Source organism: Scyliorhinus torazame, chromosome 11, assembly GCF_047496885.1.
Source record: "Scyliorhinus torazame isolate Kashiwa2021f chromosome 11, sScyTor2.1, whole genome shotgun sequence".
In the NCBI taxonomy this organism is placed as follows: Eukaryota; Metazoa; Chordata; class Chondrichthyes; order Carcharhiniformes; family Scyliorhinidae; genus Scyliorhinus; species Scyliorhinus torazame.
In genome coordinates this window covers 123,438,098-123,463,808 of record NC_092717.1, presented here as the reverse complement: position 1 = coordinate 123,463,808, position 25,711 = coordinate 123,438,098, and the positions used below count along the sequence as shown (strand labels likewise).

General features: G+C 44.2%; 1 protein-coding gene across 1 annotated transcript in view; it reads right to left on the bottom strand.

Moving 5' to 3' along the window:
• Positions 1 to 25,711, bottom strand: part of nsmaf (neutral sphingomyelinase (N-SMase) activation associated factor) — a 131,166-nt gene that overhangs the window by 39,947 nt on the left and 65,508 nt on the right. The window contains exons 19-21 of the mRNA XM_072467725.1: positions 21,970 to 22,101; positions 2,381 to 2,423; positions 1,644 to 1,810 (exon numbers count right to left, since the gene is read on the bottom strand). Of these exons, the coding sequence (XP_072323826.1) occupies positions 1,644 to 1,810; positions 2,381 to 2,423; positions 21,970 to 22,101 (342 nt within the window). The remainder of the gene's footprint in view (positions 1 to 1,643; positions 1,811 to 2,380; positions 2,424 to 21,969; positions 22,102 to 25,711) is intronic.

Genomic DNA, 25,711 nt, shown 5'->3' with positions numbered 1-25,711 from the left:
AAAGTCTGCACTGAGCAGAATGGTAAGATATCATTTGCCTTATACAATACTGTGTTTATATTGCAAAACATAGAACATACAGTGCAGAAGGAGGCCATTCGGCCAATCGAGTCTGCACCGACCCATTTAAGCCCTCACTTCCATCCTTTCCCCTTAACCCAATAACTCCTCCTAACCTTTTTGGGTCATTAAGGGCAATTTACCATGGCCAATCCACCTAACCGGCACGTCTTTGGACTGTGGGAGGAAACCGGAGCACCCGGAGGAAACCCACACACACACGGGGAGAACGTGCAGACTCCGCACAGACAGTGACCCAGCAGGGAATCGAACCTGGGACCCTGGCGCTGTGAAGCCACAGTGCTAATCACTTGTGCTACCGTGCTGCCCAATTTGTTCCTTCGCCATCGACTGCATCCCTCTCCCAACAACAACCAAGACATAATTCCGCCATGCAGCTCCTTGTGTTTTAAAACCACAAACTGTTATTTTACACAGCAGTTGCTCAAACACCAAATCAACATTTTAACACGAGACACTGCAATGCCTGGAGAAGACAACATGCAGGACAGAAAAGTGCAATCATCTGAATGGTTATATGGAATGGTCCAATAACTTAGATTGTTGTCGATGACGGATTTCAAACAGAGGTGGTGGCTTATAGAGATTAATAAGACCATTAAAAAAAAAACAAGCATAGAATTGGGATTCATTTCTCGAGGAATAAAACTGAAAATAATTTGTTAAATATGCATAAAACTCTGGTTAGAGCATAAATAGTATATCAAGCATTAACTAATGTTGACCCGTCTCTATGGCTCTGGAAACAGAATTTTTAAATGTATATATCAATGGTTTCCATCATAACAATTTCATGTTTTTTTTAGTAAACCAGGAAATATATATACATATTTATGATATTTCAGCTTCTAATGACGTCCCACCCTTCATTTCTCTCTTTAATTTACAAAAAGTGAAAGCTAATCAGTGGATTTTACTTCCAGGTTTGATGTCTGAGAATTTTTCAAGGCGAGAGGCGAATGCCATTGCTTCGCCACGGGCTGCAAAACTCAGGTCATGGAGGACCTTGCAAACATTGGAGAGCATGCAAACACGATTTCCAAGGATTATATCAGAACGGGGAGGCTATGTCCAATAGGAAACATTACACAGATTGGAGTTGGCTTCTTCAGAAAAGTGAAGGCTGAGGGGGTAATGCAATGGATGTCTTTAGAATTCTGAAAGATTTTATAAGGTATATGCAGAGAAGATGTTTCCACTTGTGAAGACAACCAAAACTAGGGGCTATAAATATGTTCCATTCCCAATAAATCCAATCGGGAAATTAGGAAAAAATTATTTACCCAAAGACTGCTAGGAATGTGGAACATGCTACCATAGGGAGTAGCTAAAGCAAACGGCATAGATAAATTTAAGGGGAAGCTATACAAACACCAGTTGGTTTATTTTACTGCTTTGCAATCAAACGTAAGACTGAAAATGGGTGGCAAAGCATTGAAGTAAATGTGGAATTTTTAAAATTGAAATGACCCCATCATAGAAAGCCAGACCTCTGGATCACCGATTTGTTCATTATTAGTACAGAGTCACTATAATTGCAGTTCATCTATATACAACTTTACTTGGAGGCAACTCTGTGATGGAAGTACTTCGGCTACATCCTCTGGAAAGGCTCTGAAACTTTGGCATTATCCTTTGAGGATGTGGGCTGGTGAACAACTGTTTTGGAGTCTGTCCAAATTCCAGGATCTGGATTAGTATTGCTATCTTCTGATTTGGATCCTCAATGCTGTGGACAAGTGTTGTAAATGTTTTTTAATAAAATGTATTTTATTACAAACATGTATCAAAACAGGTTACAACAAATAAACACCCTGGGAAACATACTTCCCAGCAATCAACTATACTGTCTGTATAGATTTTCCCCCCTTTTTCATCCCCCCCCCCCCCCCCCCCACGTGACGAACAGCTCCTCAAACATGATCACAAACATCCCCCACCTTTTCTCAACCCTCCCCCGCTGAGTTCCTTAACTCATACTTTATCACTTCCAACCGCAGGAAATTGTGCAGGTCACGCAACCAAGCCACTACCCCTGGTGGCGATGCTGACTGCCACTCCCAATAAAATTTGCCGCCGTGCAATCAGAGAGGCGAAGGCCACGACATTGGCCTTCCTCTCTCCATGAGCTCCAGCTTCTCTGAAACCCCAAATATCGCCACCAAAGGGTCCTGGTTCACCTCCTCCCCCACTATCCTGGCTCACTCCCACCCAGAATATTCCCAATTTTTCGCTACCCCAAAACATGTCATGCAAATTAGGTTTCAAAGAAGCAAGCAGAATTGAGAATATTCGTTACCTGTCCCAATCAACTCCTCCTTCGTAAGTCAAAGGATGAAACACTGTAACAAAAATTCAAATAGGAACTTTTAAGGAACATGTAAGTCAAGCACAGCATCTATTTTATGCTTAGATTCTCTTCTGGTTTGAGCCTTAAGCATTCCAAGGCACAGTTTTGCTGTGTGTAATAAAAAAAACATACAGTGCAAAACGTGAAGCTAACTTACTTTCACTGTTGTTTCATCTCCCCTTGACGAATGTGATATAAAATAGTTACTTTAGAGTTACTAGTTAATGTATGTAGAAATAAGCCACTTTGATTCTGGCAGTTAGGGACAAAGGGGTTTGAGACCGCATGGAAAAAGCAGGAAGAGGTGTGTCTATGAGAGTGATGCTGCATTGATAGGGGCCAGAGAAAGGGATTGGAAGTGAGCCAATCAGAATAGATCGAACAGGTCAGGAGGGACATAGGCTGACCTATGTCCGTCGAGTATGTGAAACTTGATACCATTTGAATTGATTTTGCAGAGATCCCTTTGTCTTTTAGTTCAGTCGTTTTCTGGGGTGTAAGAGGCTGGATGTCTCTTACGTTTCTGTAAGATGATTCAAGCTTGCAAGCTAAATAAATAACTTATTTTTACGTGCGAATCCATCTCAACTTTTATTGAGGCCAGACTGACAGAGAAAGAAATTTGGGGATCAACACCCTTGTAGTTGACACTGTACCCTGGGGATTTCTGCCAGACTTCAGTTTCCCAAAAACTCTGTTTTTACAGCTCTAACTTAATTGTAAAGCTCAATATCGTCAGAACCCCATATCTCTCAATCCAACTCCCTCTTTTTCTCTCCTACTCAAGAAAACAGATTTTAAGCTTAGCCCCTCCGGTCCCATAACAGGCAATGGATAGCAAGTAAACAGAGTCAGGATAATTTGTGTTATTTTAGGGTTGGTAAACTGTAATAAGAAGAACCAGGAATGAGGGTCGCTATTCTCCCCGCCCATGCCGGGTGGGAGAATCGCCGGGATGCCGGGTGGGAGAATCGCCGGGGGTGGAAGAGGAGGATGAGACAACAGTGCTATATTTCTATCACCCCCCCAGTGGTGGACGTTAGACGTTGAACAGTCACTGCATCACGTTACCCTGGCCTATGACAGAACTGGACGAAACAGGGAGTTGGAGGACAAATACCGGCCATTACTTGAGACCGAATGGCCAGTCAAGGTTACAGCCACAGTCACGGAAAAGAAGGTACAGCCGATTTTGTTACAATATCACCACATTTATGGCCACAGTCAGCTTCGGTAAGCCCTCATATTACACGTCAGGTCCATGACCAGTACCATGCCAGGGATATGGGGCGAATGGTCAGCATCTTACCGCAGCTCGTCAGAATAGGTATGAGATATACCTTTTGAACAATCCACGTCTGACATTTAAATACTGTACCACTATCAATCCAGCCTGTTTTCTTAGTGGTCCCCCTGTCCATGAAGACGCACCTGGCCACGACTGTTTAGCCTTGATTCAGGAAACTACCACAATAAGGGGCGATTTGAGTGACATTTCGTCAGAACAACCTGACATGATTATGTGTGGTCAAATATCCCACCGGGGTTTAGTTAATGACCTACTGCAGGCCCTCCTTATGCCCGCGCAGATTTCCGTTATTAAATGCGCTGCCCACACGAATGGTACAACCCCAGTTGACGTTGGTAATGAACGAGCAGATCGTGCAGCGCGCACAGCTGCACAAATTCAGCAAGTGATGGTGCCTAAAATGTTAAGTCAGACTAAACGATCTACTATGAATATGTCTGCTTCTGACAAGCCAATGCCAACCATCCAAGACGTCATAAGGTTACAGGAGGACGCTCCTGAGAGTGATAAACAAATGTGGAAATGGTTAGGTTGTACATATGATTCTGTTTCCTCTTTATGGACCACGCCTGCACATCAGACTTGTATGTCTGATGCGCTGGCTTTATGGGTCATTGAATGTGTACACTTTGCAACTCATTGTGGGGCTCGAGGGACTAGTGATTTGTTGCTGGACACTTGGTGGCACCCTAAAATGCAGGGGTTGGCCCAAAGTATCAGTAATCGGTGTTTGATTTGTCAGCAATATAACACCGGAAAAGGTATCCCTTGTGGGAAGGGGCAAACCCCGTTGCCCAGTGGTCCCTTTGAGACGCTCCAAATGGATTACATTGAGTTGGAAAGGTGTCAATGTTACAAATATGTTTTGGTCATTGTGGATGTGTTCAGCAGATGGGTCGAGGCGTATCCGACTATCTATAGTAAAGCTGCTCCTGTGGTTAAAGTCTTGATGAGGGAAATCATTCCCCGGTACGGTATACCAGCTCAGTTAAGTTCTGATAATGGGCATCATTTTATTGGACAAATTAACAAGGAGTTTTGCTCCCAGTTGGGCATACGCCAGCAGTTACACTGTGCTTACAGACCGCAGGCGGCCGGGTTGGTTGAGAGACACAATCAGACCCTCAAAACTAAAATGGCAAAATTAAGAGCAGACACGGGACTGACATAGCTTAAGTTGCTCCCCGTTGCCCTCTTCCAGCTGCGGGTTACACCTGCGGGACCAGCCCGGCTCTCTCCCGCCGAGATTCTTTATGGCAGGCCTCTTAGAACTCCTTGGAGCCTGCAGGTTCCCAGACGGGTTCAGTTTCATCAGATGACTGAAGAAATGACCACCTATGTTCTAGCCCTTACGCAAGTGCTCAAGGAACTCCATGGCCCAGTCCGTGCGGCTCACCAACCATTGCCCCAGTACCTAGCTCACTTTCAGTCCAGCCCGGTAGTTATGTCATGGTCAAAAAATTGGACTAGGAAGGGGTCGGAGCCGCGATGGGACGGGCCCTTCCAAGTTCTCCTTACCACCCCCACAGCAGTTAAAGTGGAGGGGCGAAGTGCTTGGTTCCACCTACATCACTGTAAATTGAGTCCATCTCCACTACTGTAAAAGGTCGGATACTAACCTGCCTCCCTTCTCCAGTGCTATTTTACAGGTGTGGAGCATGATGGAGTGGCTACGCATCGTCTGTCTGATATTTGGCCTCACTTCGCTTGGCGTGTTATTGGCGATGGATATGGAAAAGGGGAATATTATGTATCTGTGTAGCCCCAACCAATCTACAAGGATACATCACCTATGCAAAGGTGATGTTCTTCGCTGCCCCCATATACGAGGACATGGTATCGACTCATGGAAGGTCATCAAAGTTAAGGAGAATGCAGGAGTCATGAAGCAGCTGCACCGGTCCCGGCGATGGGAAGGGAACATTATATGGACATTGCCTTGTTTTTGGAATACATGTAAATTTGATTTTGGATGTGTTAAAAGTGGTACAATAAAGGTAAAATCAGGCTGTCAGAAGAGTGTAGGAAGAGACCATGAGAAAGAGAAAGGGACTAGAGAGAGGACGGGGCGTGTGAGAAGGGAAGTACAGCTAGAACGTAGGTTACCGGGAGATACACTTAAGTTAGTTAAAGGCCAAACTGAGGAAAACCCGGGTAGTAAACCTTGGGTGCCCTCGGGGCAATAACCAAGGAGTTGTCTCAGCTACGGTTGTTTGCAATGCAGAACCAGCATGCTCTTGACTATCTTCTGGCCCGTGAGGGTGGGGTATGCGCCATAGTACAGGGCAAGTGTATCATGGGTGTTCAGGACTTGACCGCTAACATTACTAAATTTATGGATCGCATACGGGATCACTTGGACGGGATGCAGGATCCTGACTCTTGGGGTAACTGGGGATTTGGAGGATGGAAGGACTGGTTGATAAATATGGCCATGTATCTAGTGGTAGCTATCGGCTGCATCTTTGTGGGCCTGGCCATCCTTAAATGTGTGATGGGTAGAATGCGGGGTGCACTAGATCAGATCACCGCCCCAATCACCGGAAAAAAAAATTTAACTGTTAAAATCCATGAGGGTGAGGCAGATGAAGGGGGGCTAAGACAGGAATTGGAAATGCAGCGACGGATCTTTTTAGATGAGGAACCGTAGCTATGGATTGGATAGTTCGGTTATCATGGAATGATAAAAGGAGGGAATGACGAATGTGATATAAAATAGTTACTTTAGAGTTACTAGTTAATGTATGTAGAAATAAGCCACTTTGATTCTGGCAGTTAGGGACAAAGGGGTTTGAGACCGCATGGAAAAAGCAGGAAGAGGTGTGTCTATGAGAGTGATGCTGCATTGATAGGGGCCAGAGAAAGGGATTGGAAGTGAGCCAATCAGAATAGATCGAACAGGTCAGGAGGGACATAGGCTGACCTATGTCCGTCGAGTATGTGAAACTTGATACCATTTGAATTGATTTTGCAGAGATCCCTTTGTCTTTTAGTTTAGTCGTTTTCTGGGGTGTAAGAGGCTGGATGTCTCTTACGTTTCTGTAAGATGATTCAAGCTTGCAAGCTAAATAAATAACTTCTTTTTACGTGCGAATCCATCTCAACTTTTATTGAGGCCAGACTGACAGAGAAAGAAATTTGGGGATCAACACCCTTGTAGTTGACACTGTACCCTGGGGATTTCTGCCAGACTTCAGTTTCCCAAAAACTCTGTTTTTACAGCTCTAACTTAATTGTAAAGCTCAATATCGTCAGAACCCCATATCTCTCAATCCAACTCCCTCTTTTTCTCTCCTACTCAAGAAAACAGATTTTAAGCTTAGCCCCTCCGGTCCCATAACAGGCAATGGATAGCAAGTAAACAGAGTCAGGATAATTTGTGTTATTTTAGGGTTGGTAAACTGTAATAAGAAGAACCAGGAATGAGGGTCGCTATTCTCCCCGCCCATGCCGGGTGGGAGAATCGCCGGGATGCCGGGTGGGAGAATCGCCGGGGCGCCGTGCGAATCGCGCCACGCCGCGATCCTCCCACCCCCCGGAAACCAGCGGCGCGCGATTTGCACCGGGCCGCTCGGAGAATCGGCGAGCGGCGATTCTCCGGCCGGATGTGCCAAGCAGCCGCTACGACACGAAACACGAAAGGTTCCCGCTGGCACCGTCCACCCCTGGTCGCTGCCGGCGCGAACTCTGCGGGAACGCTGGGGGGGGCGGCCTGTCGGAGGGAGTGGGGGTCTGGCCCGTGATCAGGGCACACCGATCGGCGGACCGGCCTCTCTTCCCCCCCCACCTCCTTCCACGCGCGGCCCCAGAACACCGGCTCCATGTTGGTGAGGGGCCGGCGTTCCCCGCGCATGTGCAAGATGGCGCGGCCCAACTGCGCATGCGCAGGATTGGGCTGCCCCAACTGCGCATGCGCGGGTTGGCGCGGCGACGCTGGAGCGGCATGAACCGCTCCAGTGCCGTGCTGGCCCCCTGTGGTGGCCAGAATAGGTCGTGTCCGCGAACACTTGGCCTCAATATCGGAGAATCGCCCCCGAGAGACTGCAGTTATGAGCAGAGATTGGAAAAGGTATGACTGTTCTCCTTGGAACAGAGAAGATTATAGAAAGCCTACACGCAGGAGGCCACTCGGCCTATCGAGTCTGCATTGACCCTCTGAAAGAGCATCCTATCCCCTGCAACCCTATAACCCCACCGAACCTGGACATGAAGAGACATTCTGGACATTAAAACATGAGATTTTTCAAAATGATGAGAGGTTTGACAAAATAAATGGAGAAAAGCTACTCCCTCTGATATCAATGGAAAAGAATCTCAAAAGGAAACAAGGAGAAATTTTCTCCCTTATTAGTTACTCCACCAAGGTCACAGAAGATGATTTTGTCAGTCGTTTTAAAAGGGAGTTGGAAGAATACTTGAAGATGAGGAACTTAAAGGAATCTGAAGAAAAAGAGGGGATGTGGGACTAAGCATGGTGGCTCCGGGTTCCAGCACAAGAACAATGGGCTTGAGGGCCTCTTTCCATGCTGCAAGTTTCTATAATGCCAAAACTTTTGCCTAATATAAATGAGGCATTTGAAAAACTTTGTTAATCTAGTATTTTGAACATAAAGTACCTGATTTTAACTCTGTGTAAGTGAATGGACTTTGAGCGAGTTCAAATCTGTTCAGAGTTGCCAACGTTCCAGGATTGTCCTGCAGACTCCCAGCAGTTAACGTGAGCAAGGCAAGAGAAAAATCATCGGGGTGGATGGGCATGGTAAGTCACGAGATGAAACGCTTAAGAACACATCCCACAAGTGTCGGCAACCCAAATTAAGCAGGTATTACAACAATCAGAATCACTTATTTTGAGGGAATGTACTTTCATAATTTTCATGATCAAAATAAGTCAGAGAAAAACTGTTTCTCTCCAATTCACCATAACAACAACCAAAGTCAAACCTGATGGGGGAGACGAGGAGAAGAACAAGAATGAATTGAGCAGAACACATTTTAATTGGCTATCATCTGGTTGCTAGATTATTAATTATTAATGCAGCTATTTATTCTAGGTGCATGCGTAAATGAACAATGGCTGATAACATGATATCTGACATCACTGTAACACAAGCCTTCACTGAATTTAGTGTCAGATGCGAGCAAATAGCAACCTCTTTGAATCCATCTTTTTAAAGTGACACTAACTTTAAAATAGATAACATTTTGATCTTCACTGAAGTTTACCTTGAATCTTTTTGAGCATTTTCCTTTTATTTAAGCTTATATAATAAACCCTCTGGATGCACAAGCATGAACAGATTAGCACAAGAAATTACAGGGCTCATGCCCATGGGTGGCAACCAGAAACAGGAATGCCCAGCAAAACACATCACAATGTAGAAAAACTGTACCCATCGACTGGATCAGTTTAATTTAAGGGTAGTATATATATATATTTTTCATTTTCTACGGGATGTGGGCTTTGCCGGTAAGGCCAGCATTTGTTGCCCATCCCTAATAGACAGCACGGTAGCACAGTGGATAGCATTGTGGCTTCACAGCGCCAGGGTCCCTAGTTCGATTCCCCGCTGGGTCACTGTGTGGAGTCTGCACATTCTCCCCGTATCTGCGTGGGTTTCCTCAGGGTGCTCCGGTTTCCTCCCACAGTCCAAAGACATGCAGGTTAGGTGGATTGACCATGCTAAATTGCCCTTAGTGTCCAAAAAGGTTGGGAGGGATTATTGGGTTATGGGGATAGGGTGGAAGTGAGGGTTTAAGTAGGTCGGTGAAGACTTGATGGGCCGAATGGCCTTCCTCTGCACTGTATGTTCTATGTTTTAATTGCCCTTGAGAAGGTGGTGCTGAGCTACCTTCTTCAACCACTGCAGTCTACATGGTGTAGGTATACCCACTGTGCTATTATGGAGGGAGTTCCAAGATTTTGACTCAACAATAGTGAAGGAACGGCTATACAGTTCCAAGTCAGGATGTTGAGTGATTTGGAGGGGAACTTCCAGGTGGTGGTGTTCCCATGCATCTGCTGCCCTTGCCCTTCTAGATGGTAGCTGTCGTGGGTTTGGAACATGTTGCCGAAGGAGCCTTGATGAGTTCCTACAGTGCATCTTGTAGATCAGTGGTGTTCAAACTTTTGTCCCCCCCCGCCCCCACCCCGAGACCTACTTTTGCTGACATTTGGGACGCATACCGGCCAAACCTCGGGACCACGTCATGTTTGCTAACCAAGTCTATCCTCATTCAAGGCAGTGTTTGAGAAACTAAAGTATTCTTTCCCCAGGCAAGGAAGGGAAAATAAATAATCTAGTTAACCTGTGCTTGTTCACTATCCAGTATCCTCTGGTACATTGAATTTATGTCAACATTGGTGAGGGCAAGATCATATATGCCTGTGATATCCTACCATCTATAAAGGTTCACTGTCCAGGGTCACACATGAAGGATATTTACTCATGAGAGATACTGGAGAGCTGCCAACAATTGTGAACCTGCATTCATTGTGGAACACTGCCTCGAGGAAACAAAGAAGTGAAGGAAGAAGACGGAGGTGAGGAGAACAAAGAACAAACATCAGTGTGAGAGAAACCCATTTATGGTTCTTGCAACTAAAACAGCCATAAACCTGAAGAAATTGATATTAAAATCTTGATTTATAATTGGTTTAAGTGCAATTCAATTATTTGATGCAAGTTTACTCTACTTCAAAGTACACGATTGGAAACCAGGGGCGAAATTCTCCCCCAACGGCGCGATGTCCGCCGACTGGCGCAAAAAACGGCGCCAATCAGACGGGCATCGCGCCGGCCCAAAGGTGCGGAATGCTCCGCATCTTTGGGGGCCGAGCCCCAACATTGAGGGGCTAGGCCGGCGCCGGAGGGATTTCCGCCCCGCCAGCTGACGGAAATGGCGTTTGTTGCCCCGCCAGCTGGCGGAACTAGCGTTTGGTGCCCCGCCAGCTGGCGTGGAAATGCGGCGCATGCGCGCGAGCGTCAGCGGACGCCGACAGTTTCCCGCGCATGCGCAATGGGGAGAGTCTCTTCCGCCTCCGCCATGGTGGAGGCCGTGGCGGAGGCGGAAGGGAAAGAGTGCCCCCACGGCACAGGCCCGCCCGCGGATCGGTGGGCCCCGATCGCGGGCCAGGCCACCGTGGGGGCACCCCCGGGGTCAGATCGCCCCGCGCCCCCCCCCCCAGGATCCCGGAGCCCGCCCACGCCGCCTGGTCCCACTGGTAAATACCAGCTTTGATTTACGCCGGCGGGACAGGCAATTTCTGGGCGGGACTTCGGCCCATCCGGGCCGGAGAATTGAGCGGGGGGTCCCGCCAACCGGCGCGGCCCGATTCCCGCCCCCGCCCAATCTCCGGTACCGGAGACTTCGGCGGGGGCGGGATTCACGGCGGCCAACGGCCATTCTCCGACCCGGCGGGGGGGTCGGAGAATGACGCCCCAGTTCACCAATATTGATGAATGCTGACAACACTAAAACTGACCCACAGATAACTGACAAACTAACTGTTCTGGTTGTCATTAATCAGACAAAATAGACATTGAAAAGAGCAGCATGGTGGCACAGTGGTTAGCATTGCTGCCTCACGGCGCCGAGGTTCCAGGTTCGATCCCGGCTCTGGGTCACTGTCCATGTGGAGTTTGCACATTCTCCCCGTTTTTGTGTGGGTTTAGCCCCCACAACTCAAAGATGTGCATGTTAGGTGAATTGGCCACGCTAAATTGCCCCTTAATTGAAAAAATATAATTGGGTACAAATGATGCTGAACATGGTGCAATCATCAGCAAGCATCTCCATTGGGATTAATCATTGATGAAGCAACTGAAGATGATTGGGTTTAAGACACTACTCCGAGGAACCTCTGCAGTGATGTCCTGGGACTGAGATGACTGACCTCCAATGACCACAACCATCTTCCTTTGTGCCTATGTGACTCCAGCCAGTGGATAATTTTCCCTCCGGATTCCCATTGAACCCAGTTTCGCTTGGGCCCCTAGATGTCATCGTCAGTCAAATGCTGCTTTGATGTCAAGGGCAGTCACTTCACCTCTGGAGTTCAGCTCTTTCGTCCATATTTGAACCAAGGCTCTAATAAGGTCAGGAACTGAGTGAACCGGGCGGAGCCCAAACTATTGCACTGTGACTTACTTCATTATTAATTCTGGGGAATTAAAGCAGAAAATCCTGTAAATACTCACCATGTCTGGCAGCATCTCTGCAGTATTTTGCTTTTGTAAACATTCTATGGATACATTTTGTTGTTCATTTTGCTACAGATTTGAATTTTAATGGTTCGGAAGTGGACGCGGTCCCAAGAATACTCAATTTGGTTGCGACAGATGGGGAGAGTCATCATATTCGAATTCATAAATGTCTATGATATCTTTAATAGCTATTTTATTTAAATTAAGGGGCCATTTAGCCTGCCCAATCCATCTACCCTGCGCATCTTTGGGTTGTGGGGATGAGGTCCACGCAGACCCGGGGAGAATGTGCAAACTCCACACGGACAGTGACCCGGGGCAGGTCTTGAACCCGGGTTCTCGGCACCATGACTAACTACTGCGTCACCCTGCCGCCCTTTAAATTGTTATTTATAAGATATGGCTGTTTTAACTTTTGCCTGCTGCAGCAGGGAATTAAGCTGGAATATACCTGCAGATACTGATGGTATGCATGACCTTTCACATTTACTTGGTACGCAAGGCATTAATCATATTCAAATAAAACTGTATTGCAAAACAAATAGAAAAAGAGATTGCTTGTTTTTTCCCAGTCACAATCAATTTAAATTAAAGGACTTGGTAAGATATGCAAATAGATTTGCACTTAACATGTGATTAAAGTTCAGGAAACAATTGCTTTAGTTAAGCTTTTTATAGAAGATAGTTTGTGATTTCTAGTATTTGAAGTTGAACTTCACAGCATACAAGATTTATTTAGCTCAGAAAGAGTGCTCGAACTTTGGAACGAAAAGCAAACAAATTGCAGACATTGGAAATCTGAAACAAAAACAGAAAATGCTACAAACTGGTCAGCCACCTATGATCCCAGTTGAGGCTTATTATAGAAACAAAAATCACTCCAACTTCAGTCATTGAGTTCCAAATGATGCTTGCATGTGCACTTAACTCAGAAAATGGGCTACAAGTTGTCATCTCCTTCTCCGAAACAAATGAGGAAACGGGTCTTTCATTAAACACTTGGAAAACTAATGTTCCACAACAAAACATCACCTTCCACTGACTAAGACCAAAGACGAGTTCCTGGAAAATGTGGATAATGAAAATGAAAATTGAATGAAAATCGCTTATTGTCACAAGTAGGCTTCAAATGAAGTTACTGTGAAAAGCCCCTAGTGACCACATTCCGGCGCCTGTTCGGGGAGGCTGGCGCGGGAATAGAACCGTGCTGCTGGCCTGCCTTGGTCTGCTTTAAAAGCCAGCGATTTAGCCCAGTGTGCTAAACCAGCCCCATCTAGGAATCCTCCCCTTGATGAAGGTAGATATAACGGACAATGTTCATCATTGCCTATACTGTGTCAGCTCAGCCTTTGGCTAACTGAATAAAATAGTTGGAGGACCAGGATCACAAACCTGAGGTTATGATCAGGGTTTAGTGGGCAGCATTGATCCCAGTGGAGGTTCCCCAAAGCACTGGAAAGGTACCAGCTGTGGTGCCTTTACAACATCCTCCAAATCCAGTGGCAACAAAGATGGTCTAACAGCAGATTCCTCTCCCAAACCAATATGCTCAGCATTGAAGCGCTAATCATTCAAATATAATATTGAGGCCTTGGAGAATGTGCAAAAGGATCTGCAAGGATGTCAGCAGAACTGCGGGTTAATTCCCACCAGGAAAGAATGAACGGTAAGCTGAGGAGTGACCTAACAGAAGTCTTTAAAATGTTGTGTATACAATATATTTCTGGGCCAATCTACACAGGCTGAAGGCGATGCAATGATTAGAACAATAAGTTTACATTAGTGATACTCGCACTTAACAGTCCCGAGGGGGTTGGCAATGCACGGTGTCTTCAGTTATTTTTGCACTCACGGAGCTGTAAACACGTGAATAAAAACAAAATACTGTGGATTCTAAAATTCTTAAATAAAAACAGAAAACTTTGGAAAAACTCAGCAGACGTGACATTATCTGTGAAGTGAGAAATAAGAGTTAATGTTTCAAGTCTGTATGACTCTTCTTCAGAGTTAAAGAGAGGGACAAATGTAATGGATTATATACCATATAAGGGTGGGGCAGCTGGAGCAGAACAGAAGGTCAGCGATATGTAGGAGCTAGGAGATTGCAACGGAGATGCGAGGAAGCATTAATGGTACTGTGAAGTGAAATTGGCTCATTAGTTTTTTAACCTGACCATCGTTTTAGCAATGCTCGCATGGTCTGTTAGCATATTTATTCCTCCACTTGAGATGAATGTAGAAATTTCAGATATATTGTTTATATATATTTGGTGCAGTAAGGGTTAAAAACCTGGGTTAATATGTGTATGACTGCTGCAGTAGTGTTTTTAAAAATCCTGGTCTGCAAGACAACTAGGCGTTTTGGGAGCCAGAGGTGCAATTGAAGCATCGTAAAAGTTTGGGCTTATGGATTTTGGTTTATATTAATAGGTTTCTCTGCAGAGTAGTTAATTAGAGACAGTATGTTCAGTTAGTAAGATGGTATAGTTAATGGGAGGAGTCAGAGGTTGAAGCAGTCATGTGTTAAGGGTTTTCAGAAACTTTTATTTTCTGGCTGGAAGACAAGCTGGAAAGTTTCTGAAGAAATATAGCCAGAAATTCTGGATTGATCTGACAGGGTTCAGGTCCATCTCTTCAAACAGTCTAAAAATACATTTCTTTGTAGCAAGTATTCCTGAATGCTAACTGTATTTAAAAGTGGATTGAGATCAGAGATGATTCTGTTGTTTAAGTGGGAATAAAGATAGCAGTTAAGGGTTTGTTGATTAGCATTGTTTAAGGGGTAAGTGTAGGTTATTTTCTTGTGTGATTTTAAAGATACTTTAATACTCTTGTGTGATGTTAAAGATATTTTAATATCATGTTAGGAATAAAGTTTGTTTTAATATACCATATCCCTATTTTGGATGAAATCACTCCTGGGACGAGGTATTCTTTCCTCGCCGCCTTCTAAAATTCAAATAAAATGTTGGGGTTTCTGTCCAGTATCCTAGCCACTGTTTGGGTCTTGTATGAGATTGTAATAAAAGGAGAACTATGGAGGGCTAATTTTAATTCAGAGAGCAAATTAAATTAATAATATTTTAACTTAGATCCTGGGAAATGTTACATTACCAGATATAAAGTCACACTTCAATATGGAGAAAACAAGGTTGCACTTTTGGGAGTGTTCTCTGGCATTGAGAAAGCCAGAAATATCTGATGGAGCCTAAAAAATGTAACATCTACATCATAATTAATATGGGAATACTTGATGCACAAATAGGTCTTCATTTGTTTCTTTCGGAGTGTTTTTTTTCAATTCATTTTAGATGTGTGTCGCTGGCTAGACCAATATCTGTATTGCCCAACCCTAATTACCCTTTAGAAGGTGGTGGTAAGCTGCCTTCCTGAACTGCTGCAGTATACCTATAATGCTGTTAGGGAGGAAGTTCAGAATTTTGACCCAGTGTCAGTGAAGGAACAGTGGTATGGTTCCAAGTCAAGATGGTGAGTGGCTTGGAGGGGGGGGGGGGCTCCAGATGGTGGTGTTCCCAATTATCTGTTGCCCTTTTCCTTCTAGATGGAACTGGTCAAGGGTTTGGAAGGTGCTGCCTGAGGAACCTTGGTGAGTTCCTAAAGTGCATCTTGTAGATGGTACACATGGCTCAAACTGTTTGTCAGTTGTGATGGGAGTGAATGTTTATGATGGATGTAGCAATCAAGTGGACTGTTTTGTCCTGGATGGTGTGAAGCTTCTCAAGTGTTGTTGGAGCTGCACTTATGCAGACAAGTGAACAATATTCCATTACACTTTTGATTTGTGCCTTGTTGATGGTGTACAGGCTTTGGGGACTCAGAGCTGAGTTAATCGCCGCTGGATTCCTAGCCTTTAACCTGCGATAGCCACAGTATTTGTACAGCTAGTCCAGTTCAGTTTCTGATCAATGGTACCCCCAGGATGTTGATAGTGGGGAATTCAGCGATGGTAATAACATTGAATGTCGAAGGGTGATGGCTAGATCCTCTCTAATTGGAGATGGTCATTGGCTGGCACTTGTGTGGCTCGAATGTTACTTGCCACTTGTCAGCCGAAGCGTGGATATTGTCCAGGTCCTGTTGCATTTGGACATGGACATGAGGAATTACAAATGGTGTTGAACATTGTGTAGTCATCTGCAAACATCCCCATTTCTGACTTTCTGATGAGGCAGCTGAAGATGGGACTAGGTCACTACCCCGAGGAATTCCTGCAGTGACCTCTGTAGCCATCTGGGATGGCCACTTCCAGAATACAAAATGGACGCTCACAATGAATGGAGGGAAATGTGGACAATGCTAGACAAAAAGCAGGCACAGTGCCTGAATGTATATTTGGGAAGCAGTTACCTGAAGGAATCAAAACTCTGGGTCGATTAGCATATTGATGGTCCATCTCCGAGAAACAAAGGACTAACACTCAGATAGCTGATACTGTTACAGACATCCGGGCGCCAGAAAGACACAAACAAAGCAAGGCCAACGGCCACCTAAGCCACGTCCAGCCATCGGGGCACCCACCCCTTTATTGGTGAAGATCGATAACAATGATCGAGAAGCTGCCCAATTAATTGGGACCAAGTTTAAGTCCCGCCCAAAAGCGCGCAAAGCCCCTCCAAGTATAAGAAGGAACACGCACGAGAGATTTGCTCTCTTGGACTTTGCTCTCAAAGCGGAGAGACCCATCCACCAGCATCACCAGAATCAAGTAAGTTCAAGGTCAACGCTCGCTACCAGACGGACGACCTTCGCTGTTCTCCTGTATCTCTTCGAACCCAACAACCTCAGATCCGAACAACGGCCATTGTTCCTTTGACTAAGTGGGCACCCAAAGTTAAGTATAGGCGTTAGAGTTAGAGATAGTTTAGTTTGTAGTACTGTTGTGCATGAGTAGATCTTACTGTGTGTGTAAATAAATAGTACTGACTTTGAACTAACTAACTGGTGTATTGGCTCTTTGATCGGTGGTGGTGGCGACTCTGAAAGTAAACATAATTAGGCTTAAGAAAGGCGACCATATTGACCGCCATATTTATAACCAGATAAACAGAGCAACACCTCCTGGAGCTGAGATGTCTGACCTCCAATCACCATGAGTATCTTCCTTTGTGCCACTGACTCCCAGATATGCTGGGGCTCCTTGGTGCCATACTCGGTCAAATGCTGCATTGGTGTCAAGGGCAGTCACTCTCACCTCGCCTCTGGTATTCAGCTTTTTTGCCCATGTTTGAACCAAGGCTGTAATTGAGGACAGGTGCTGAGTGCCCCTGGCGAAACCCAAACTGAGCATCCGTGAGCAGGTTATTGTGGAGTATGTGCCACTTGATAGTGCTGTTGATGACCCTTTCCATCACTTGACTGATGATAAGAGTGTAGACTGATGGGGCTGTAAATGGTCAAGTTGGATTTGTCCTATTTCTTATGTTGTTAGGAATTAGGGAAATTAACATGGTCAACAGTGAACTTGAGAAGTAACAGACAAGTACAAGACTAACAGGCGTCTAGAGCAATAATGAGATGTGATTTGCCCAGTAACAAGATCAGCAGGCATCTAAAGGCTTGAGGTGCGAATGGCCTCATCAGAAACCTTGTTTACCAGAGATCAGTGGGACTATATGAATGATAACTTCTGAAGGGAAGAAATTTGAGAGATATAGACAACCAAATCCAAAGGGTAGAATATCAAAAGAGGCTGAACATTATAACTGTTCGCACCCTCATTGGGGAAACACTAGTTCTCCATCCAAAAGTCAGACAGGCCAGTTCCATCTATGATCCAAGCCACGGGTTTAGAGCCACGGCAGATATTCTCCTCTGAAAGGTGCAGTTTTCATGTCTTCGCTTAACCAGGAACAGACGTTTTCCCAGACCTGGTCATCTTAACAGTATTGTGTGGTAACTATTTGCTGGATTTGACCTAATATTCAGTTACTAAAATTGGATGTTGCTTCGGAAAAGGGGTGGCTCAGTGAGTTCAGGGAACATGAATATGTTTTGGGAACAAGAGCTAACCTCAGATAAAATGAGGTGTTTAGTTATCAATGTTTTTTTGCGGGGAACTACAGTTAAATTGTTCGTAGATCTTCAGGCTACTCCTCGCTTTTTCAAATCATGAAAGTCAAAGTGGAGGAGGAGTTAGAACAGCTGCAAAGACTAGGAAACATTGAACCCCATTCAGTTTTCACATTGGGCTGTTCCACGTGTTCCTAAGTGACGGTACTGTGCGTGTATGTGAGGATCACAAACTCACTATTAGTCAAGTTTCCAAGCTAGACGCATACCTATTGCCGAGGGTTGAAGGTCTGTATTCAATCGAAGCAGGAGACAAGATGTTTTTAAAACTGTACATGAGCCAGGCCTATCAACAACTCTTGCTAGAGGAAGGGTCGAAGCAGTACTGGACCAACAACACGCATAAAGGGTTATTCAAGTATAATCATTTGATTTGTGGCGTGTGCTCCAGTCCAACGATCTTCCAAAGGACAATGGAGAACCTTTTACAAGGTATTCCTCATGTTGCAGTCTACTTAGATGACATTTTAATTTCAGGCAAGACTGAGGAGGAGCACCTCAGCAACCTGGATTGAATTTTAAGAAGGTTTTCAGAGGAGGACTGGGTCTGGAGTGGAGCACATGTATTTTTCAGCCACCGAGCGTGGAGTATCTAGGCCATAGTATCACTGCACAAGGCTAGTCTCCTCTGGAAGATAAAGTTCGCGCAATTAAGGAAGCTTCAGAACCCGTGAATGTGGCCAAGCTCAGGGCCGGGATTCTCAGATCCCAGTGTTCCCCGCTTCCCATGCTAGCAGGAATGGAGAATTTGACGCTCAGCCAAAACTCCCATTCATTGCAGCGGGATTGGAGAATCCCACCCTAGGTCATTTGTATGTTTGATAAACTGTTGTGTAAAGTTTTTACCAGATCTGTTTACAGTGTTGGCTCCACTGCACTTACTTTTGCACGAAGAAACCAAATGCACACCAAAGGTGGATTTCAAAGATGTGAAAGAGCTGCTGCAATTGAAAAAGCTAGTCCATTTTGATCCTGACAGGGAATATATTCTGTCGTGCGATACCTCGCCCCACGAAAATGGAGGACTGATCCGAAAAAAACATTGGTTTTGCAAATAGAACACTGAAAAATGCTGAAAAGGGGTATTTATAGTTGGACAAAGAAAGCCTAGCTATCAGTTTTGCGATACGAAGCTTCCATCAGTACCTCTATGGTCGTTTGTTCACTATATGTACCGACCACAAGCCATTGATGAGCCTTTTCAGTGAGTCAAAATGTACTCCTCCCATGGCCTCAGCAAGAATACAGCACTGGGCGCTTACATTGTCAGTGTGTCAGTACAGCATCGTGTAAAGGACAGGGAAGGATAATGTTAACACGGATGGGCTAAGTCATCTCCATTTCCCAGATTTGCCAATCCACGTATCGAGAAGGTTTTCTCACTAGAGAGATTTGCCCAGTGAGTGCTGAACAAATTAAGCAGTGGCTGGAAACTTGACTAATAAGTTAAAATATTTCTGATGCAAGGGTGGTGCTTTGAAGCTTTGTGAGGTGCAAAGATGAGTTAAGTATGCAGGATGATTGTTGGAGTGTCGTTGTTCTACCCCCAGGTTGTTCATAAGCAATGGATGAAATTCATGAGGCTCATCCTGGTGCCTCTGGAATGAAAAGTCGAGCCAGATCGTATGTTTGGTGGACCAGAATTTTGAGAACAAAATGAAATCCTGTCGATCTAACCAAAACCAATAGCACCATAACATCCTTGGGAGTGGCCTGATCACCCTTGGTTGAGACTTCATGTGGATTTTTCAGGTCCTTTCATGGGTCACATGTTTTTAATTATCATGAATGAACATTCTAATACATCATTTATACGGCATGATTCCGTGAGTAATGACTACGTCAGGCTGTTACTTGAATAATCTGGCACAATTTTGGATGGTTTAGATGTTAGTGAGTACCACTTTGCGAAGGGCCAAAATTTATTGTTTCCGATACCTAGGTTGATGCAGGGTGGTCAATCTGGTTTCATTCCTTTTTGTTTCCTTTGTAGTGGCTGAATACAATTGAGTGGCTTGTCAGGCCATATCAGAGAGCCTTTAAGAATTAGCCGCATTGCTGTGGGTCTGGATTGACATGTAGGTCAGACCAGATAAGGACATATTTCCCTTTTACAACAATCCACAATGTTTTGTAATTATGATTAGACCTTTTTTTCTCTCCTTTTTAAAAAATAAATTTAGAGTACCCAATTCTTTTCCCCCCCAATTAAGTGACAACTTAGCATGGCCAATTCACCTACCCTGCACATCTTTTTGGGTTGTGGGGGGTGAGACCTACAAAGATATGGAGAGAATTGCAAACTCCACACGGACAGTGACCCGGGGCCAGGACCGAACCAGAGTCCTCAGCACTGTGAGGCAGCAGTGCTAGCCACTGCACCACCGTACCGCCCGTGATTAGACTTTTAATTCCAGATGTTTTATTGATTTTAAATTCCACTATCTACTGTGGAGGGATTCGAACTCGGGTCTCCAAAGCATTACCCTGCGTCTTTGGATTACTAGTCAAGCAGCACAGTAGCATTGTGGATAGCACAATTGCTTCACAGCTCCAGGGTCCCAGGTTCGATTCTGGCTTGGGTCACTGTCTGTGCGGAGTCTGCACATCCTCCCCGCGTGCGCGTGGGTTTCCTCCGGGTGCTCCGGTTTCCTCCCACAGTCCAAAGATGTGCAGGTTAGGTGGATTGGCCATGATAAATTGCCCTTAGTGTCCAAAATTGCCCTTAGTGTTGGGTGGGGTTACTGGGTTATGGGGATAGGGTGGAGGTGTTGACCTTGGGTAGGGTGCTCTTTGCAAGAGCTGGTGCAGACTCGATGGGCCGAATGGCCTCCTTCTGCACTGTAAATTCTATGATAATCACTATGCCACTGCCTCCCCAAAATATTGTGATCAAAATATGGTATGGATTGGTAAAAGGTAAACTATTCATCTTTAATGAATCAACAACTTACATATTGATAAATCATTTTTTAATTGAAAATAATATAACTTGCAATAATAATTTGTTAATGGGGAAAATACTCCAAATTATGGAGTTGTGTTGTATCTATAGTCGGGCCTCAGGCTGGAATTCTCTTATGTCAATGACATTTGAGCTGATATTCCCCTCCCAGATGCTCCACACTGTCCTTCCTCTTCGAAATAAAAACAGAAAATGCTGCAAAATAGGTGAGGCAGCATCAATGGAGAAAGAAACAAAACCAATGTTTCAGGAAGATCGCCTTTCATCAAAACCAGAAAATATTAAGGGTTTACAAGTAACACTGCAAGCTTAATAATTTTAATAAGCACAGAGATGGAGCAAAGCTGGAAGGGAGGAAATAACAAAAGAGAAAGTCTGTGATATGGTGGAAGACGGACAGAATAAACGGCAAGAGGATTAATGGTACAAGCCATATTGAACATGGATAGTAATGGGACAAGTAAAGAAACGAAAGATGAGTGTAAAGGCGATGTACCAATCATTACCCCTTCTATCCTGTTCCCAACACTTAAATCAGCTATAATACGGTGTACTGAGCCTACGATGTTTAATAAAACATGGTATAGACATTAAATGGAGGCTTAGCATTGAACAGGTTGGTAAGACAACCATACTTCACTGTATTTGATGCTGGCAAGACAATAATAGCAGACTGTATTTGATGTTCGAATCAAAGATTGTGGGCAATAGATTAGTAGATTGTACCTTTCTATTCAGTCTCTACAAGTTCCAATTCTACTGAACTTCTTAAGCTTTATTTAGTAATAACACATTTTATACTTCTAAATTCACTCAAATTATTCAGTGGCTCAGGGAAACAAGCATTTATACTTAAATATGCATTTACTTAACCAAAACACCTCATGATAATGACTCAATATTTAACAGAATGAATTTTTTTTTTTTTTTAAACCTAGTTTTTCTCTGACAATATGGAAAATCATACCATTGTAAGCTGCAATAGCTTCGCTCCCTTTTTGCTTGTAACCAAATATTAGATCGATCCATTCATGCAGATGTTCAGAAACATACTGGCTCTCTAAAGCATCTCTGTTCTTCTGGAGAAAATCATCAGGGTCTAAAGGGCACAATTAATTTTAACTCTTGCTTAGCCACATTTACATAGTAGTGCACAAAAGACAAAACAACACATCTCGTGTTCCTTCAAAATATTGTGCTAGTTTTCAAATTGGCTTAACAGTTCAAATTTGTTACTTTTTGGTAACTTATAAAATCACCATACTCTGAAGTGCCTTTGTCTCATTTCAATAGTGTCTTCTTATTCAATGTCAATAATGACCAATGCTGTGACTAAAAATTCCAACATAAAAATCAGTACTAAGTTTGAAAATTTTTTATTTTTTATTTTTTTAAAAGAGTATCCAATTATTTTTCTCCAATTAAGGGGCAATTTAACCTGCCCTGCAGACAGTGACCCGGGGGCCGTGATTGACTTAAGTGCTTGTAATCGGGTAATTATTTTGTATTTGCTTCCAATTCCTCCACTATTCTCTATTCAAATATATATATTTTTTATACATTCACAGGATGTGGGTTTTGCTGGCTAGGTCAGCATTAGGCTCATCCCTTGCAGGTCCTCAGCGCTGTGAGGCAGCAATGCTAACCACTGTGCAACTGTGCCGCCCCTAAAAATCAGTACGAAGTTGCATTTTATGGTATTATTGTATGGGGCAGCATGTGGCACAGTGGTTAGCACTGCTGCCTACGAGGCTGAGGACCTGGGTTCGAATCCCAGCCCTGTCCGTGTGGAGTTTGCACATTCTCCCCCTGTCTGCGTTAGTTTCACCCCTACAACCCAAAGGTGTGCAGGTTAGGTGGATTGGCCACACTAAGAATGATAAGAATGATAAATGAACATTAAAATTTACAAAATTGCAATACCCAGAATTTGAAAGTATTACACAAGCTCAGAATCAGTCTTTCAAAGGCAGCAACAATGTTTACCGCATGACAAAGGGGTGTGGATTGCTTGGCAAGTCAACTTGGTCGAGATGTTGCCATGGAGTATGCACCAGGGAACTGTTGCCCCCATGCTTTGTTTAATTCAAAAAAGGCGCAGACGTGATATGTTTCTTCTGCCCGCAGAGGATAGGTCACTGCGTATGAATATACTTAGATTCCAGCAAGTGCAAGTGAGTCACATCGCAACCCTGACGGAATCTTAAATTCGCTGCTAGTGTAATTTTTAGCACATTTGGGATTATTCAGCAACCGTTGCCCAATTGCAGAATCACATCTATTAATAATAACATTATATTCTGAGTTTTGCAAGCACAGGTTGTTGCTGTACTCTGCCTACTGCGAACAGCTGAAGGAACGTGCGGTTTGATTTGACCCATCAGTCGCTTGGATGTACTGCCTACGTATCTGGCATCGCAGCAATACTGAAATTCATATACATTACACATCTGTGTGATAGGCAGAACAGCAGCATCCTGTTAGCACAGAATACCCTCATGTTGCTACTGCATAGTACCAGCATGAAAAAGCTAGCTCCATGTATTGTTCAAATTTTTGAGCTACCTTACCCTTCCACTTGAGGTAGGCTGGGAACTTTACAGGCCCAAAAGTAATAGCCTTATGCCCAAGCTTGACTATATATGATGTGGAGATGCCGGCGTTGGACTGGGGTGAGCACAGTACGAAGTCTTACAACACCAGGTTAAAGTCCAACAGGTTTGTTTCGATGTCACTAGCTTTCGGAGCGCTGCTCCTTCCTCAGGTGAATGAAGAGGTATGTTCCAGAAACAATGCTTGGAATGAGACCATTAGCAGGTGATTAAATCTTTACAGATCCAGAGATGGGGAACCCCAGGTTAAAAGATTTAATCACCTGCTAATGGTCGCATTCCAAGCATTGTTTGGCATCTTTGAATTTGTCTATATATATGTTTCTGGAACATACCTCTTCATTCACCTGAGGAAGGAGCAGCGCTCCAAAAGCTAGTGACATCGAAACAAACCTGTTGGACTTTAACCTGGTGTTGTAAGGCTTCGTACTTGACTATATATGATATACATTGGCATCCCATCCACCACCTTACACATTCACTCCCTCCACCAGCACAGAAGAGCAGCAGTGTGTACCATCTGCCAGATGCACCTCAGCAATTCACCAATGCCCCTTCGGCAGCACCTTCTAAACTCCCAACTTTCCCACCTAGAAGGACAAGAGCAGCAGATGCATGAGAACCCTACTATCTGCAATGCCTTAACCCCCACTCACCCCCACACCACACACCATCCTGACTTGGAACTATACTGTCATTCCTTCACTGTCACTGGGTCAAAATCCTGCAACACCCTCTCTAACAGCACTGTTGATGCAGCAGCAGTTCAAGAAGGTGACTCACCACTACCTTCTGAAGGACAATTAGGGATGAGCCTAATGCTGACCTAGCCAACAAAACCCACATCCTGGTGAATGTATAAAAAATATATATATTTGAATAGAGAATAGTGGAGGAATTGGAAGCAAATACAAAATAATTACCCGATTACAAGTACTTAAGTCAAGTACACAAAACATTTAAAACAATTTGAGCAAGTTAGTAAATCTTCCTCCCCTCCCCAAGTTTATATGCTGGTAGGCAGTGGGGTGGAGTGACACAGATTTATACATTAAAAATGTCATGGGAATCATTCTAACCAGTAATCCCTATTTTAGTAATTAAATGAACGCCATTATTGCTACATTTCAGATGGATTGGATAGGTTTTGTTTATTGTCACGTGTACAGAGGTACAGTGAAAAGTATTTTTCTGCGATCAGCTCAACAGATCATTAAGTACATGAAAGGAAAAGAAAATTAAAGAAATACATAATGGGGCAACACAAGGTACACAATGTAACTACATAAACACCGGCATCGGGTGAAGCATACAGAGGTGTAGTGTTAAACAGGTCAGCCCATAAGAGGGTTGTTTAGGAATCTGGTAACAGCGGGGAAGAAGCTGTTTTTGAATCTGTTTGTGCGTGTTCTCAGACTTTTGTATCTCCTGTCTGATGGAAGAAGTTGGAAGAGTGAGTAAGCCGGGTGGGAGAGGTCTTTGATTAAGCTGCCCGCTTTCCCCAGGGAGTGGGAGGTGTAGATGGAGTCAATGGATGGGTGTCAGGTCCGTGTGATGGACTGGGCTGTGTTCACGACTCTCTGAATTTCTTGCGACTCAGATAACTTGCACACATTGTGTTACACGTTGCTTGTATTTCATTGGAGTACTTGCAATCTGGTAATATTTTATATGTGTTTCCAATTCCTCCATTATTCTCTATTCTAATTTTTTAAAAAATTATTCATGAGACGAGTACACTGCTGGCATGGAAAAAGATTGATCAAGGGTGTCTAAAGAGAAAAATTGTATGAGGAAAGAAATAAAGCAATTGGATTAGTGGCACAGGGACATTATGCCAACTGGCCACTTCTGTGCAGGACAATTCTATAATTCTTAAAGTAGAATTGCATGATTCTCGTTCCTGGGCAGCACGGTAGCATTGTGGTTAGCACAGTTGCTTCATAGCTCCAGGTCCCAGGTTCGATTCCCGGCTTGGGTCACTTTTCTGTGTGGAGTCTGTACGTTCTCCCAGTGTGTGCGTGGGTTTCCTCCGGGTGCTCCAGTTTCCTCCCACAGTCCAAAGACGTGCAGGTTAGGTGGATTGACCATGCTAAA